The sequence below is a fragment of the Anomaloglossus baeobatrachus genome, chromosome 4 (genome assembly GCF_048569485.1).
Source record: "Anomaloglossus baeobatrachus isolate aAnoBae1 chromosome 4, aAnoBae1.hap1, whole genome shotgun sequence".
Lineage (NCBI taxonomy): Eukaryota > Metazoa > Chordata > Amphibia > Anura > Aromobatidae > Anomaloglossus > Anomaloglossus baeobatrachus.
Genome location: NC_134356.1, coordinates 56,209,642 through 56,228,131, shown reverse-complemented (window position 1 = coordinate 56,228,131; position 18,490 = coordinate 56,209,642). Strand labels below are relative to the sequence as shown.

Below are 18,490 nucleotides of genomic sequence, written 5' to 3'. Positions count from 1 at the left end.
CTGGGAGACCTGGACTAGGGGGCTTTTGGCGACCACACACCCGCTCTTAAGCGGGCGGTAAGCGGCATTTCAGTGCTGGCCCCTCTAGTGCCTTACTGTGTATTGGTGTACTGTCTACCAGATATATAGATATATTTATTTTTTGCACTGTGAGGTCGCTTCCTGGCTGGATACCCCAGATCGCTCTGAGGAGGCAGCAACATGTCATCCACAAAACGCAAGGCTGCCAAGGCTAGGGCTGTGTACACTGCGTGTGCTGCATGTGGGGCTGCTCTACCAGCAGGTTCCAAAGACCCCCATTGTGTGCAATGCTCCGATCCGGTGCTGCTTCGCCAGCCGGAGTCCGGAGGGGTAGTGACCCAGGCTGAGACGCTTGTAAGTCCTGCCCCGGTGTCAGGGACAGACTTTGCAGTTTTTGCTGATGGAATGTCTGTGACTATGGCAAAAATCCTTGAAACTTTGCAATCCATGACTGGGGCTCAGTCTATGGACACGGCGAGGTCTCTGTCCTCTAATCCCCCTCAGTTGGAATTAATCCAGACTGCAAGGGGGTCCCCGGCTTCCCAGGCTGAGTATTATGACTCAGATGATAGCCCCAGCCACCCTAAGCGAGCTCGCTGGGAAAGACCCTCAACGTCATCACACTGCTCAGGGTCTCAGCGCAATCAGTCGCCCTGTGATGCGTCTGAAGAGAGTGATCAGGAGTCTTATCCTGGAACCCCTCTCAATCTGGATACCCCGGATGGGGACGCCATGGTAAACGAGCTTATCTCAGCCATCAATAGACTGTTGGATATTTCTCCCCCAGCTCCTTCTGCAGAGGAGGCAGCTGCAGAGCAGGAGAAGTTTCGTTTCCTCTATCCCAAGCGTAAATTGAGTGCTTTCTTGGATCACTCTGACTTCAGAGAGTCAATCCAGAAACACGACGCTCATCCAGAAAGGCGTTTCTCTAAACGTTCTAAGGATACACGTTTTCCTTTCCCCCCTGATGTGGTCAAGCGCTGGACCCAGTGTCCAAAAGTAGACCCCCCGATTTCCAAACTTGCAGCTAGATCCATAGTTGCAGTGGAGGATGGCGCTTCACTTAAGGATGCCAATGACAGACAGATGGACCTTTGGTTAAAATCTGTCTATGAAGCTATCGGCGCGTCGTTTGCTCCAGCATTCGCAGCCGTATGGGCGCTCCAAGCTATTTCAGCTGGTTTAGCAAAAGTGGATGCTATCATACATCCAGCGGTGCCGCAAGTGGCGTCCCTTACCTCGCAGATGTCTGCGTTTGCGTCTTACGCTATCAATGCGGTCCTAGAATCTACCAGCCGCACCTCAATGGCGTCCGCCAATTCGGTAGTTTTGCGCAGAGCCTTGTGGTTAAAGGACTGGAAAGCAGATGCTGGTTCCAAAAAATGTTTAACCAGCTTGCCTTTATCTAGAGATAGACTGTTTGGCGAGCCATTGGCTGACATCATTAAACAGTCCAAGGGTAAAGACTCTTCCTTACCCCAGCCCAGATCAAGCAAACCTCAGCAGAAAAAATGGCAGCAGAGGTTTCAGTCCTTTCGAGGTTCGGGCAAGACACAATTCTCCTCGTCCAAAGGGACGCAGAGGACGCAAAGAGTCTCAGATTCCTGGCGGGCTCACGCACGCCCCAAGAAAGCAAATGGAGGAACCGCTTCCAAAGCGGCTACCTCATGACTTCCAGCTCCCCCCCTCCGCATCTCCGGTCGGGGGCAGGCTCTCCCGCTTTTCCGACATTTGGATGTCACAGGTCAAAGACCGGTGGGTGACAAACATTTTGTCTCGCGGGTACAGAATCGAGTTCAGTTCTCGTCCTCCAGCTCGGTTCTTCAGAACCTCCCCACATCCAGACCGAGCAGATGCCCTGCTGCAGGCGGTGGACTCCCTAAGAGCGGAAGGAGTAGTGGTTCCTGTACCGCCTCAGGAACAAGGGCGAGGGTTTTACTCCAATCTCTTTGTGGTTCCAAAAAAGGACGGCTCGTTCCGTCCTGTTCTGGATCTAAAGCTGCTCAACAAACATGTGCACGCCAGACGGTTCCGGATGGAAACCCTCCGCTCTGTCGTTGCCTCAATGTCTCAAGGAGACTTCCTTGCCTCAATAGACATCAAAGATGCTTATCTCCACGTGCCAATTGCTACAGAACATCAACGTTTTCTACGTTTTGTGATAGGAAACGACCATCTTCAGTTCGTAGCTCTGCCATTCGGTCTGGCGACAGCCCCCCGGGTCTTCACCAAGGTCATGGCGGCGGTGGTAGCAGTCTTGCACTCTCAGGGACACTCGGTGATCCCTTACCTAGACGATCTACTTGTCAAGGCACCCTCTCAAGAGGCATGCCAACTCAGTCTACATGCTACGCTGGAGACTCTACAGACGTTCGGATGGATCATCAACTTTCCAAAGTCGAATCTGTCACCGTCACAGTCGCTAACGTATCTTGGCATGGAGTTTCATACTCGAGCAGCGAGAGTGAAGCTTCCGCTGAACAAGCAGCGGTCCCTACAGACAGGGGTGCAATCCCTCCTTCAAGGCCAGTCGCACCCCTTACGGCGCCTCATGCACTTCCTCGGGAAGATGGTGGCAGCCATGGAAGCAGTTCCCTTTGCGCAGTTTCATCTGCGCCCACTTCAATGGGACATTCTCCGCCAATGGGACGGGAAGTCAACGTCCCTGGACAGGAAAGTCTCTCTTTCCCAGACGGCCAAGGACTCTCTACAATGGTGGCTCCTTCCCACCTCATTGTCTCAGGGAAGATCCTTACTGCCCCCATCCTGGGCAGTGGTCACGACAGATGCGAGTCTGTCAGGGTGGGGAGCAGTGTTTCTCCACCACAGGGCCCAGGGGACGTGGACTCCGCAGGAGTCCACCCTTCAGATCAATGTTCTGGAAATCAGGGCAGTGTATCTTGCCCTACTGGCCTTCCAACAGTGGCTGGAAGGAAAGCAGATCCGAATCCAGTCGGACAACTCCACAGCGGTGGCATACATCAACCACCAAGGAGGGACGCGCAGTCGGCAAGCATTCCAAGAAGTCCGGCGCATTCTAATGTGGGTGGAGGACACAGCATCCACCATATCCGCGGTTCACATCCCAGGCGTAGAAAATTGGGAAGCAGACTTCCTCAGTCGCCAGGGCATGGACGCAGGGGAGTGGTCCCTTCACCCGGACGTGTTTCAGGAATTCTGTCGCCGATGGGGAGTGCCGGACGTCGACCTAATGGCGTCCCGGCACAACAACAAGGTCCCGGCATTCATGGCGAGGTCGCGCGATCAAAGAGCTCTGGCGGCAGACGCATTAGTTCAAGATTGGTCGCAGTTCCGGCTCCCATACGTCTTCCCACCTCTGGCACTCTTGCCCAGAGTGTTACGCAAGATCAGATCCGATTGCAGCCGCGTCATACTCGTCGCCCCAGACTGGCCGAGGAGATCGTGGTATCCGGATCTGTGGCATCTCACGGTCGGTCGACCGTGGTCACTGCCAGACCGACCAGACTTACTGTCCCAAGGGCCGTTTTTCCATCAGAATTCTGCGGCCCTGAACCTGACTGTGTGGCCATTGAGTCCTGGATCCTAGCGTCCGCAGGATTATCTCAAGGAGTCGTAGCCACAATGAGACAAGCTAGGAAGTCTACGTCTGCTAAGATCTACCACAGAACGTGGAAGATTTTCTTATCCTGGTGCTCTGCACAGAGAGTATCCCCTTGGCCATTTGCATTGCCCACCTTTCTTTCCTTCCTGCAATCGGGGTTGGAAAAGGGCTTGTCGCTCAGCTCCCTTAAAGGGCAAGTCTCGGCACTATCCGTGTTTTTTCAGAAGCGTCTAGCACGTCTTCCTAAGGTGCGCACGTTCCTGCAGGGGGTCTGTCATATTGTGCCCCCGTACAGGCGGCCGTTAGATCCATGGGATCTGAACAGGGTACTAGTTGCTCTCCAGAAGCCGCCTTTCGAGCCTCTGAAGGAAGTTTCCTTTTCTCGCCTGTCACAGAAAGTGGCGTTTCTTGTTGCGATCACATCGCTTCGGCGAGTGTCGGAGCTGGCAGCTCTGTCATCCAAGGCTCCCTTCCTGGTGTTCCACCAGGACAAGGTAGTGCTGCGCCCCATTCCGGAGTTTCTCCCTAAGGTCGTATCCTCGTTTCATCTTAATCAGGATATATCCTTGCCTTCCTTTTGTCCTCATCCGGTTCACCGGTATGAAAAGGACTTACGTTTGCTAGATCTGGTGAGAGCACTCAGAATCTACATTTCCCGCACGGCGCCCATGCGCCGTTCCGATGCACTTTTTGTCCTTGTCGCTGGTCCGCGCAAGGGGTTGCAGGCTTCTAAAGCCACCCTGGCTCGATGGATCAAAGAACCAATTCTAGAGGCCTACCGTTCTGCGGGGCTTCCGGTTCCTTCAGGGCTAAAAGCCCACTCAACCAGAGCCGTGGGTGCGTCCTGGGCATTACGACACCAGGCTTCGGCTCAACAGGTGTGCCAGGCAGCTACCTGGTCGAGTCTGCACACTTTCACCAAACATTATCAGGTGCATACCTATGCTTCGGCGGATGCCAGCTTAGGTAGAAGAGTCCTGCAGGCGGCAGTGACATCCCCGTAGGGGAGGGCTGTTTTTGCAGCTCTAACATGAGGTATCTCTTTACCCACCCAGGGACAGCTTTTGGACGTCCCAATCGTCTGGGTCTCCCAATAGAGCGCTGAAGAAGAAGGGAATTTTGTTACTTACCGTAAATTCCTTTTCTTCTAGCTCTTATTGGGAGACCCAGCACCCGCCCTGTTGTCCTTCGGGATTTTTTTGTTGTTTGCGGGTACACATGTTGTTCATGTTGAACGGTTTTTCAGTTCTCCGACGTTATTCGGAGTTAATTTGTTTAAACCAGTTATTGGCTTCCTCCTTCTTGCTTTGGCACTAAAACTGGAGAACCCGTGATACCACGGGGGGGTATAGCCAGAAGGGGAGGGGCCTTGCACTTTTTAGTGTAGTGCTTTGTGTGGCCTCCGGAGGGCAGTAGCTATACCCCAATCGTCTGGGTCTCCCAATAAGAGCTAGAAGAAAAGGAATTTACGGTAAGTAACAAAATTCCCTTCTCCTTGGAGCCTTTCATTGGGGGACACAGCTCCCCCCTTGTGGTTTTGGTTATCCTTTTCCTACTGCTTTTACACCAAACTGGGCTAGTTCCTGCCTAGCCGAGGTTATATGCTGTGGGAGGAGGAGCTAACTCTTTTGCAAATCGTGTCAAGCCTCCCCTGGAGACAACATATAACCCACTGTCTGTGTCCCCCAATGAAAGGCTCCAAGAAAGACATTTTACAGTGAGTACACAAAAATGTCCTTTTTTCATTGGGGTGAAAGGGGGGTGATTTGAACTTTTTAGGTTTTTTTTTTTTTTGCTTTTTATTTTTATTTTTTTTAAATTTTACTAGTCTCCCTAGGGGGGCTATAGGGCAGAGCAATCGGATTGCTGATCGCTATCTGCTGATCACAGCTACACAGCTGTAAACAGCAGATAGCCTCACTTTTTGATTCACTCGGCTCCGGGCCGAGTGAAACCGAAAGTGACTCATGATGGCTACAGGCGTCATCACAGGACCCTGTGCTACCATGGCAACCACCGAAAGTCACGTGATCACGCACGTGACTTCCGGTGGGGGCGGCGGTAAGTGAAAATAATGGCCGCTCGCATTTACATCTCGCTGCCTGACTTTGGCAACGAGATGTAAGGGGTTAAATGTTGCGGGTGGAATGCGATTCCACTCGTAACATGCTGGCACAAATAGCTGTTGAAAACAGCTGATATGTGCGAGGATCGCCGCGACCTGCCCACGGCAGGGGGGGCGAGGATTAACCTCACACTCTCCATGACGGATAGATCAGTCATTGGTCGTGAAGGGGCTAATGAAGATGCATACCGGATCGGATGCATCTGTGACTGTAAGGGAATAGTCACCAGGACTCCTTTATGTGCAAGAGGTGTCGTCTTCAAGGGTAGGGTCAGACCTTGCAGCTGAAACGCCCACCCTCTATAAAGTATTCGATTGTCTGCTATTGGCTTGCCGCCATTGGATGAAGCTTTGTCCACCCTGCGCCCCTACTGCCGCACTGTCTGGGGGTACCTTGTGGGATAACCCCTTTTATCTTGGGTTTTGCAAGGTGACTGTGCAGAATTGATTTTATTATAGAGCTTTAAAGGGGTTGTCTGATGAAAAGAAGTTTTGGAAAGGTGATAATTTATAGATCAATGCGCATCTGACCACTGGGATATACATCAACTCAGTAGAAGGGGACACTTTTTTTTATTTCCGTTAAAGGGAACCTGTCACCAGTTTTTTTCCTATTAAACCAAAAATATCCCCTTCTGCAGCTCCTGGGCTGCATTCTAGGAAGGTGCACCTTGTTGCTGGCCCCCCTTGCAGACCCCTAAAAACTTTATAAAATCTTACCGTTTTCTATGCAAATGAGTTTGGTTGGCCAGATGGGCGGGCTCTAATTTGGCCGCTGTTCACCGTCCCCCAGTCATGGATGACGCCACCCCCGTCTTCGTGCATGCTGCTGGAGTCTCGCACAGGCGCATTTCGCTGTGCCCCTATTGCGGGGCTGAGCATAAAGTTTCCCTCGCGTGAGCGCCGGTGATGTAGTTGCGCAGGCGCAAGATTATGGGCAGCGTTGTGTATGACCTCACCAGCGTCATCCTCGTCCCCGCCCATAATCTTGTGCCTGCGCAACTACATCACCGGCGCTTGCGCAAGGGAAACTTTATGCTCAGCCCTGCAATAGGGGCACAGCGAAATGCGCCTGCGCGAGACTCAAGCAGCATGTATGATGGGGGCGGCGCCATCCAGGTAAATCATGACGGACCTTGATGCGCTCACCTGCTCCGGCGTCTGGCGAGTATGATCGGGGGTCTTCTCTCTTCTCTCTTCTTTCTTTAGGAGGTGCCCGTGGTCTATAATGAAGTGTCCTGCAGGGTCTTTAACTTTTTTACCGCCTCATGACCCTTCATAATTGACCGCGGCTAGGTCTTATTTTTGGTGGATGTCTTATATTTAAGCATCCCTGAAAACTCCTGGGAGGTCTTATTTTCAGGGGAGGTCTTATTTTCGGGGGAACACGGTAGTATCACTGCCTCACATATGCAGACTGTGTTTTTTGAGTCATATTTTTTTTCTCCCCACAAGCCCCATTCAGTGCGAGGTTTACATTCTCGGCCTTTCCTCATCACTGCGTCGTATTATTAAAATGCAGACACTCGGAAGAGAATGTGTCTGGCTTTATTCTGATGCTCCGGGCCGTGACGTGCCTCTCTGACAGCGCGGGGGGTGCTTGTACTTACAGACCGGGCGCTGGGATTTTGGGCTCTCCTGGTAGCGGGGGCCGCACACATGTTCTGTCTCGTAGAGGGTAAGGAAATCCTATTCTCGCCCTTGTGATCGGAGGCGCACACCCTGCTTATTGCTCACTGAGCGCAAAAACTGATGAGCAAGTGCTATGTGCCGGAGAGGGAACTCCCTGCCAGCTGTTTACCCCAAAGGGATCTCTGTGAAACGCTTAATCTTCTCCTCGACTGTCTTCTGTGACACAGCTGGAAGAGACTCGGTGGATTTTCAGTGTCCGCAGGTTTCCCAGAGATTATCTACCGATTCAGGGTCGATTTTTGCCAGAGTACGTAAACGTCCTACTTATTTATGTCCATAACTTTTGTCTTTTTGTCCAGACGATGAATCCTGCTAGAAAGTCGACAGCGAAAGGAAAAGCCGCCCCTAGAAGCAAAAAGTTGGCCTCATTAACCCAGCCTTTGGAAAGCGAGACTCCCGCGGCTGAAGCTTCGGCTCCAGGCAGCGATGGCCGTGACCATAAGGAGGAGATTGCTCCGTCCGACACTGCTCCGACAATAGGTAAGGGGTGTTACTTTAAAGTATTTTTATGTGTTGGAACGGACTTAACCACTTCCTGACGAGACCAATTTATTTTATTTTTTCCTGCCATTGTATGACTCAATGTACCATACTTTTCGTTTTATAAAATGCACCCTAAATTTAGAGGGGGGAAAAAAAAATTTGGGGTCTGTCTTATAAATCTGGTAGTGTCTTTCCTGGTGTAGCGGGGTCGCTGGAGTAGTGCGATACGGCAGACGGTGCAGCGGGTGTCCCAGATGCTCGCTGCGGGCACTGTGAGGCAGGAGGAGAATCCAGACACTGTCGACGGTGCGGCCTTCAAAGAAATGGTTCCCGGAGTTGGCGCATGCGCAGATGGAGCTCTCGGCTCAATGACAAGCTGAAATCTCATCTGCGTACGCACCACCTTCGGGCACCATTTTTCTTGAAGGAAACCAGTCACCAGTTTTTTGCCCTATAAGCTGCAGCCACCACCACTGGCCTCTTATATACAGTATTCTAACATCTTGTATATAAGAGCCCAGACCGCTGTGTATAACATAAAAAACACTTTATAATACTTACCTAGAAGGTCGCTCTGGTGCACAACGGTCGAATGGGTGTCTCCGGAAACCACGCCTCCTCATTTGGCCATCTTGGTCTTCCTTATTCTGAAGCCGCTGTTCATGAGGCGTCTACGTCATACACACACGCCGGCATTGAGGTCCTGCACAGGCGCACTTTGATCTGCCCTGCTCAAAGTATTGTAGTGCGCCTGTGCAGGATCTCAATGGCGGCTAGTGTAGATGACGTAGACGCGTCATGCACCGCGGCTTCAGAATAAGGAAGACCAAGAAGGCCGAAAGGGGAGGCGCCGGTCCCAGAGAATGACGCCACTCATCCGACTATTGTGCACCGGAGCGACCTTCTAGGTGAGTATTATAAAGTGATTTTTGTGTTCTACACAGCGGCCTGGGCTCTTATATACAGCATGTTAGAATGCAGTATATAAGAGCTCAGTGGTGGTGGCCGCAGCTTATAGGGCAAAAAACTGGTGACAGGTTCCCTTTAAGTCCGTTGCAGGGAGATCAATGGTCCGAAGGTGGTCCGTGCGCTTATGAGATCTTGAGCCGAGAGCTCCATCTGCACACACACGACTACTCCGGGCGCTATTATTTTAAGCCCGCACCGCCAACATTTTCAGAATGGTGACCCCTGCCGCACAGCGCCCGCGGCCTCAGCATCTCCCCTGCCTCCGGTGACTCCTGCCTCTCCACCTTCACCGGGTAAGCTACATTCTGATTATAACACACACTTTATTTTCCTCCCAAATATTTTTCGGGGGAGGGGTGGAGGGGGCAATAGTGGGGGGGCATAGTCAGCATTGGGTCACAGCTTCATCCAGTGTAAACCAAAGCCGTGTAGGTTTCCCTGTCACTATCACTGTGCTGTAACACCGCTGTATATTGTGTGTTATACACTGCTCTATCTTTTTCTTATCTCTACAGAACCTCCATCAAGGTCTACTAAATCAGCACGTGTAAGGAGTAAGCCCACCAACACCAAGGCAGCAAAGCAAGTAAGTGTCCAATGTAGGTGGGCGATTTCTTTTTCTTTATCGTTCCTTTGGGAGACCCAGACCATGGGTGTTTAGCTTCTGCCTCCGGAGGACACACAAAGTACTACACTTAAAAGTGTAGCTCCTCCCTCTGAGCTTATACACCCCCTGGTAGCCAGTCCTAGCCAGTTTAGTGCTTTGTGTCGGGAGGCATACATCCACACATGCATTCTCATCTGATTTGTTTGACTTTTGTAAAGAGTTTGAAGAAAAGCGGGTCCATGTCTGGACTCCCGGCATGTCCCTTCTCACCCCACTGTGTCGGCGGTGTTGTTAAGGTTGATTTACAAGGCTGCAACCTTACATGCCGCGCTCCTTCACCATCCCTTCTGGGCTCTGGCTTGAAGTGGGAGCCAGCACGGTCTCCATGCCTGGCAGGAGTCCGGTCTCCATCCACAGCCCCTTGAGGATTCTGTTGGACCGGAGCACTCATCCCCAGGGACATGGCCCTGCGTCTCAGCAGCTAAGTACCTGAGACGTTTATGTTGGGGGTCCCGGTTCTTTATTGTAAGGGGAGAGTATGCTGTATGTGATTGTTTTAACTTTTCCAGCGGGATCTCCAGCTTTTGCCTGAGAACCGCGCCGATGGTGCCTGCTTGTCGGCCTCACCGCTTAAATTTAGGCCCCGGCTTCGCCGGAGGCCTAGTTTCATTTTCCTGCCCTCGCATGTCACTCATGCAGAGGGACAGGTTCGGCTCCTCCCGGCGGCCGTTCTACACAGGGGAGGGACACTCCCCACTGCTGGGGCGTCCCTCCTTCCCTGCAGGTCTCTATAGCCCTCCAGTTCCCGCTCTTTTATAGGAACGTCCTCTTCTCAGGCAGAGTTCACTCTGCTCTGGGACATCTTGCATTCTGCATCTCTGCTGAGGTGCTGCGACTGGGGGACCGGGCTTCGGGATCTGGAGGGCACACAACACCGCGCTCAGCGGTCTGGTAAGCCACAGCCGGTCTCCGGTTGTGGACCTCTGTATATTCTCCCTGGGGTTCATTCTCTGCAAAGCCCCCACTCCAGCAGCATGTCTTACACAAGGAGCAAGGCTCCAAAGCTTTATTCTGCATGCACTGCATGTAAGCTCCTGCTGCCTGAGCCGAGCACCTATCCACATTGTGATGTCTGCTCTAACTTGGCGGTGCCACAGCCTGGAGTCTCACCCCCAGTGGTCTCTCAGGCTGCTGCTGCACCTGTGACTGAACCCCCGGCCTGGGTAGAGTCCTTTTCTAGATCCATATCCCAGTCATTTGCTGAGTCCATGGGACTTTTGTCCAGGACTTTGATGAATATGCATCAGCCCCCCTCACTGGGTGCCTCTAATAATCTTGACAGAGGACTCCTATCCTCTGACCTCCGTCCATCGGAGCTCACGGAGGATTCATCATCTGATCCCAGACCCCGTCCTTCTAAGAGAAGGCGCAGGGTTTCCTCCCCCTCCCCATCCCACGGTTCTGTCTCAAGAGCTGACTCTCAAGATGAGGAGGATGCCCTCACTGGGAACAGCTGGATGAAATTATTAAGGAAGCTACTGGCGGGAAGAGTACTTCCATGCCACAAACCAAGACCAGGAAACCCGCCCAGGGTAGGAATCAATCGAGGTTTCGTTCCTTTCGTTCCTCCAACTGGTCATCCTCTAAGCCTTCCGCCTCGTCCGCTAACTCAGCCAAGGATCAGAAATCCAACTGGCGCCCAAAAGCGCGTCCGCAGAAATCCGCAGGAGGTTCTGCCACTAAGGCAGCTTCCTCATGACTCTCGGCCCGCTCCAGCCACGTCCTTAGTCGGTGGCAGGCTCTCCCACTTTGGTGACGCTTGGTTAAAGCAAGTCTCCGATCAGTGGGTGAGAGACATCATATCTCACGGCTACAGGATAGAATTCTCTTCCAGCCCTCCAAACAGATTTTTTTCTCTCAACTCCCCCCTGCTCCAAGGCCGCCGCCTTCTCGCAGGCCGTGGCGTCCTTGCAGGCAAACGGCGTGATTGTCCCAGTTCCCGCTCAGGAACGGTTCAGAGGTTTTTACTCAAATCTCTTCCTAGTTCCAAAAAAGGACGGTACCTTCCGGCCCATCCTGGATCTCAAGCTTCTCAACAAGCATGTCCGGGTGCGGCATTTTCGCATGGAGTCTCTGCGATCAGTCATTGCCTCTATGACCCAAGAGGAGTTCCTGGCGTCCATCGACATCAGAGATGCCTATCTACATGTGCCAATCACAGTGTCACATCAGCGTTGGTTACGTTTTGCGATAGGAGAGGATCATTTCCAATTCGTGGCTCTCCCCTTCGGGTTAGCCACGGCCCCTCGGGTATTCACCAAGGTCATGGCGACAGTGATTGCGGTCCTGCACCTCCAGGGGTTAGCAGTGCTTCCTTATCTGGACGACCTTCTGGTCAAGGGTACATCCAGCGCAGACTGTCAGCGGAGTGTTTTGCTCACTCTCGCCACCCTAGCCCAATTCGGGTGGATTGTCAATCTTCCCAAATCCACTCTGACTCCGACCCAGAGTCTCACGTACCTAGGGATGCAGTTTGAGACTTTGCCGGCACTTGTGAAGTTGCCCTTAGACAAACAGCTGTCACTCCGGTTGGCGGTGCGCTCTCTCCTGAGGCCCCGCCGTTATACCCTCAGGCGTCTGATGCAGGTGCTGGGTCAAATGGTGGCCTCCATGGAGGCGGTTCCCTTTGCCCAGTTCCATCTGCGTCCTCTGCAGCTGGACATTCTCCGCTGTTGGGACAAGCGGCCTTCCTCCTTACAGAGGTTAGTGGCTCTGTCGCCACGGACCAGGAGCTCTCTTCAGTGGTGGCTTCGACCCCTCTCCCTGTCCCAAGGGCGCTCCTTCCTGACTCCATCCTGGGTGATTCTCACCACGGATGCCAGCCTATCCGGCTGGGGAGCGGTACATCTCCACCACAGACCACAGGGCACTTGGATTCCGTCCGAGTCAGCCCTTTCAATCAATGTGCTGGAAACCAGAGCTGTGCTTCTAGCTCTCCTAGCCTTTCACCACCTGTTGGCGGGCAGGCACATTCGAGTCCAGTCAGACAACGCGACAGCGGTTGCCTACATCAATCACCAAGGCGGGACACGCAGCCGCCTGGCAATGTTGGAGGTCCAACGCATTCTTCAGTGGGCGGAGGACTCCAAGTCTACCATATCCGCAGTCCACATCCCTGGCGTAGAAAACTGGGAGGCAGATTATCTCAGCAGTCAATCCGTGGACGGTGGCGAGTGGTCCCTGCACCCGGCAGTGTTTCAGTCAATCTGCCGCAAGTGGGGCACTCCGGACGTGGACCTAATGGCATCCCGTCACAACAACAAGGTTCCGGTTTACGTGGCTCGCTCCCACGATCCTCAGGCCTTCGCCGCGGACGCTCTGGTTCAAGACTGGTCCCAGTTTCGTTTGTCCTACGTGTTTCCCCCTCTAGCTCTCTTGCCCAGAGTCCTGCGCAGATCAGAATGGAGGGCCGTCGAGTCATCCTCATTGCACCGGACTAGCCCAGGCGAGCTTGGTATCCGGACCTGCTCCAACTGTCCGTGGAGATGCCGTGGCATCTTCCGGACCGTCCAGACCTGCTCTCGCAAGGTCCGTTTTTCCGCCCGAATTCTGCGGCACTCAAATTGACGGCGTGGCTCTTGAGTCCTGGATTTTGACGGCTTCTGGTATTCCTCCTGAAGTCATCTCCACTATGACTCGGGCCCGTAAGTCTTCCTCCGTCAAGATCTATCACAGGGCTTGGAAAATTTTCCTGTCCTGGTGTCGCTCTTCCGGCCATTCTCCTTGGCCATTCTCGTTGCCGACCCTTCTGTCTTTTTTACAGTCCGGTCTGCAGCTAGGACTGTCCCTCAACTCTCTCAAGGGACAAGTCTCAGCTCTATCAGTGCTGTTCCAGCGGCGTCTCGCCCGGCTGGCTCAGGTCCACACCTTCATGCAAGGTGCGTCTCACATCATTCCGCCTTATCGGCGGCCCTTGGATCCCTGGGACCTTAACTTGGTCCTCACGGTATTGCAGAAACCCCCCTTTGAGCCTCTTAGGGAGTTTCTTTTTATCGTCTTTCTCAAAAGGTGGCCTTTCTAGTTGCCATAACTTCTCTCAGGAGAGTCTCTGATTTGGCTGCGCTCTCCTCGGAGTCACATTTTTTTGGTTTTTCACCAAGACAAGGTAGTTCTCCGTCCGACCCCGGACTTTCTTCCTAAGGTGGTCTCTCCCTTCCACCTTAACCAGGATATTTCATTGCCTTCCTTCTGTCCGGCCCCTGTTCATCGCTTTGAGAAAGCGCTGCATACTCTAGATCTGGTGCATGCTCTCCGGATTTATGTGTCTCGCACCGCTGTGCTTAGGCGGTGCACCTCTCTTTTTGTGCTAACCACAGGGCGGCGCAAGGGTCTCTCTGCTTCTAAGCCGACCTTGGCCCGTTGGATTAGATCGACCATTTCGGACGCCTACCAGAGTACTCAGGTGCCTCCCCCGTCGGGGATCAAAGCACACTCGACCAGAGCTGTCGGTGCCTCTTGGGCTTTTAGGCACCAGGCTACGGCTCAACAAGTCTGTCAGGCTGCCACTTGGACTAGCCTGCATACCTTTTCGAAGCACTACCAAGTGCATGCTCATGCTTCGGCAGATGCGAGCTTGGGCAGACGCATCCTTCAGGCGGCTGTCGCCCACTTGTGAAGTTAGGCTCCGCCTACTTCTTAGTTTTTTCTGTTTATTCCCACCCAGGGACTGCTTTGGAATGTCCCAATGTCTGGGTCTCCCAAAGGAACGATAAAGAAAAAGAGAATTTTGTTACTTACCGTAAGTTCTTTTTCTTATAGTTCCGTATTGGGAGACCCAGCTCCCTCCCTGTTGCCTGTTGGCAATTTTCTTGTTCCGTGTGTTATCACCGGCTGTTGTCGTGGACAGAGTCTCCGGTTGTTCCGGTTCTTACTCGGTTCTACTTGTGGGTGGCTATTCTCCTTCAGCTTTTGCACTAAACTGGCTAGGACTGGCTACCAGGGGGTATATAAGCTCAGAGGGAGGAGCTACACTTTTAGGTGTAGTACTTTGTGTGTCCTCCGGAGGCAGAAGCTAAACACCCATGGTCTGGGTCTCCCAATACGGAACTATGAAAAAGAATTTACGGTAAGTAAACAAAGAAGGGAATTTTGTTTACTTACCGTAAATTCCTTTTCTTCTAGCTCCTATTGGGAGACCCAGACAATTGGGTGTATAGCTTCTGCCTCCGGAGGCCACACAAAGTATTACACTTTAAAAAGTGTAACCCCTCCCCTCTGCCTATACACCCTCCCGTGCATCACTGGCTCCTCAGTTTTGGTGCAAAAGCAGGAAGGAGGAAACTTATAAATTGGTCTAAGGTAAATTCAATCCGAAGGATGTTCGGAGAACTGCAAACCATGAACCAAAAGAACAATTCAACATGAACAACATGTGTACACAAAAGAACAACAGCCCGAAGGGAACAGGGGCGGGTGCTGGGTCTCCCAATAGGAGCTAGAAGAAAAGGAATTTACGGTAAGTAAACAAAATTCCCTTCTTCTTTGTCGCTCCATTGGGAGACCCAGACAATTGGGACGTCCAAAAGCAGTCCCTGGGTGGGCAAAAGAATACCTCGATAAAAAGAGCCGAAAAACGACCCCCTCTTATAGGTGTGCAACTGCCGCCTGAAGGACTCGCCTACCTAGACTGGCGTCTGCCGAAGCATAGGTATGCACCTGATAGGGTTTCGTGAAAGTGTGCAGACTAGACCAGGTAGCTGCCTGACACACCTGCTGAGCCGTAGCCCGGTGCCGCAATGCCCAGGACGCACCCACGGCTCTGGTAGAATGGGCTTTCAACCCTGGGGGAAGTGGAAGCCCAGAAGAACGGTAGGCTTCAAGAATCGGTTCCTTGATCCATCGAGCCAAGGTTGACTTGGAAGCCTGCGAACCCTTACGCTGGCCAGCGACAAGGACAAAGAGCGCATCTGAACGGCGCAGGGGCGCCGTGCGAGACACGTAGAGCCGGAGTGCTCTCACTAAATCTAACGAGTGCAAATCCTTTTCACATTGGTGAACTGGATGAGGGCAAAAAGAAGGTAAGGAGATATCCTGATTGAGATGAAAAGGGGATACCACCTTAGGGAGAAATTCCGGGACTGGACGTAGAACCACCTTATCCTGGTGAAAAACCAGGAAGGGGGCTTTGCATGACAGCGCTGCCAGCTCCGACACTCTACGGAGCGATGTAACTGCCACTAGAAATGCCACCTTCTGCGAAAGACGTGATAGAGACCTCCCGCAGCGGCTCGAAAGGTGGTTTCTGAAGAGCCGTCAGCACCCTGTTAAGGTCCCAGGGTTCCAGCGGACGCTTGTAAGGTGGGACTATGTGGCAAACTCCCTGCAGGAACGTGCGGACCTGCGGAAGCCTGGCTAGACGCTTTTGAAAAAATACGGAAAGCGCCGATACTTGTCCCTTGAGAGAGCCGAGAGACAAACCCTTGTCCATTCCGGATTGAAGGAATGAAAGAAAAGTGGGTAAGGCAAAGGGCCAGGGCGTAAAACCCTTATCAGAGCACCAGGATAAGAAGATCCTCCAAGACCTGTGATAGATCTTGGCGGACGTTGGTTTCCTGGCCTGTCTCATAGTGGCAATGACATCTTGAGATAACCCTGAGGACGCTAGGAGCCAGGACTCAATGGCCACACAGTCAGGTTGAGGGCCGCAGAATTCAGATGGAAAAACGGCCCTTGAGATAGCAAGTCTGGGCGGTCTGGGAGCGCCCACGGTTGACCCACCGTGAGATGCCACAGATCCGGGTACCACGACCGCCTCGGCCAATCTGGAGCGACGAGAATGGCGCGACGACAGTCGGACCTGATTTTGCGCAGCACTCTGGGCAGCATCGCCAGAGGAGGAAATATATAAGGCAGTCGAAACTGCGACCAATCCTGAACTAATGCGTCCGCCGCCAGAGCCCTGTGATCTTGGGACCGGGCCATGAATGCTGGGACTTTGTTGTTGTGCCGTGACGCCATGAGATCGACGTCCGGCGTTCCCCAGCGGCGACAGATCTCTCGAAACACGTCTGGGTGAAGAGACCATTCCCCCGCGTCCATGCCCTGTCGGCTGAGAATCTGCTTCCCAAGTTTTCTACTCCCGGGATGTGAACTGCGGAGATGGTGGAAGCTGTGGCTTCCACCCACTGCAGAATTCGTCGGATTTCCTGGAAGGCTTGACGACTGCGAGTGCCGCCTTGGTGGTTGATGTATGCGACGGCCGTGGCGTTGTCCGACTGGATCCGGATCTGCCTGCCCTCCAGCCACCGATGAAAGGCCAATAGTGCTAGATACACTGCCCTTATCTCCAGAATATTGATCTGAAGGGATGACTCTACCGGAGTCCAGGTTCCCTGAGCCCTGTGGTGGAGAAAAACCGCCCCCCACCCTGACAGGCTCGCGTCCGTCGTGACCACAGCCCAGGTGGGGGGTAGGAAGGATTTTCCATGCGACAGAGAGTTGGGAAGGAGCCACCACTGAAGTGACGTCTTGGTTGCAAGGGAAAGAGAGACGTTCCTGTCGAGTGAAGACTACCTCCTGTCCCATTTGCGTAGAATGTCCCACTGGAGTGGCCGCAGATGGAATTGCGCAAAGGGCACTGCCTCCATCGCTGCCACCATCTTCCCCAGGAAGTGCATGAGGCGCCTCAAGGGGTGTGACTGACCCCGAAGAAGAGATTGCACCCCTGCCTGCAGAGAAAGCTGTTTGTCCAGCGGTAGCTTGACTACCGCTGACTGTGTATGAAACTCCATCCCAAGGTACGTCAGTGATTGGGTCGGTGTCAACTTGGATTTTGGGAAGTTGATGATCCATCCGAACTGCTGGAGAGTCGCCAGAGCGACGGAAAGGCTGTTTTGACACGCCAACTGAGAGGGTGCCCTGACCAGAAGATCGTCTAAGTAGGGAATCACCGAGTGGCCCTGAGAGTGTAGGACCGCCACAACAGCTGCCATGACCTTGGTGAACACCCGCGGGGCTGTCGCCAGGCCGAAAGGCAATGCCACAAACTGAAGGTGTTCGTCCCCGATGGCGAAGCTCAAAAAGCGTTGATGTTCGGGTGCGATCGGCACATGGAGATAAGCATCCTTCATGTCGATCGATGCTAGGAAGTCTCCTTGTGACATCGAAGCGATGACAGAGCGGAGAGATTCCATCCGAAACCGTCTGGTGCTCACATGTCTGTTGAGTAGTTTGAGGTCCAGAACGGGACGGAACGAGCCGTCCTTCTTTGGCACCACAAACAAGTTGGAGTAAAAGCCGCGACCATGTTCCTGGAGGGGAACAGGGATCACAACTCCTTCTGTCTTCAGAGCGTTCACCGCCTGAAAAAGTGCATCGGCTCGCTCGGGGGGCGGAGATGTTCTGAAGAAACGAGTCGGAGGACGAGAGCTGAACTCTATCCTGTAACCGTGAGACAGAATGTCTCTCACCCATCGGTCTTGAACATGTGGCCACCAGGCGTCGCAAAAGCGGGAGAGCCTGCCACCGACCGAGGATGCGGTTCGGGGATGCCGAGAGCCATGAGGAGGCCGCCTTGGAAGCAGTGCCTCCTGCGGCCTTTTGGGGGCGTGACTTAGCCCGCCACGCATAGGCGTTCCTCTGGCCTTTCTCCGGCCTGCTGGACGAAGAGGATTGGGGCTTGGCGGAGGGACGAAAGGACCGAAACCTCGATTGTATTTTTCGTTGCTGAGGTCTCTTTGGTTTGGACTGGGGTAAGGAGGAGTCCTTCCCCTTGGATTCCTTAATAATCTCATCCAAACGTTCACCGAACAAGCGGTCGCCAGCAAACGGCAAACCGGTTAAGAACCTCTTGGAAGCCGAGTCTGCCTTCCATTCACGCAGCCACATGGCCCTGCGGACTGCCACAGAATTAGCGGATGCCACCGCTGTACGGCTAGCAGAGTCTAAAACTGCGTTCATGGCGTAGGAAGAAAAAGCTGACGCCTGAGAAGTCAGACGCAACCTGCGGAGC

General features: G+C 53.2%; 1 protein-coding gene across 8 annotated transcripts in view; it reads left to right on the top strand.

Annotated features, from left to right (window-relative positions):
• TCOF1 (treacle ribosome biogenesis factor 1) overlaps nt 1-18,490 on the top strand; it is a 311,423-nt gene that overhangs the window by 78,756 nt on the left and 214,177 nt on the right. For all 8 annotated transcript variants that reach the window (XM_075344358.1, XM_075344353.1, XM_075344354.1 and 5 more), the window contains exons 5-6: nt 7,721-7,901; nt 9,389-9,459. In XM_075344358.1, the coding sequence (XP_075200473.1) occupies nt 7,721-7,901; nt 9,389-9,459 (252 nt within the window). The remainder of the gene's footprint in view (nt 1-7,720; nt 7,902-9,388; nt 9,460-18,490) is intronic.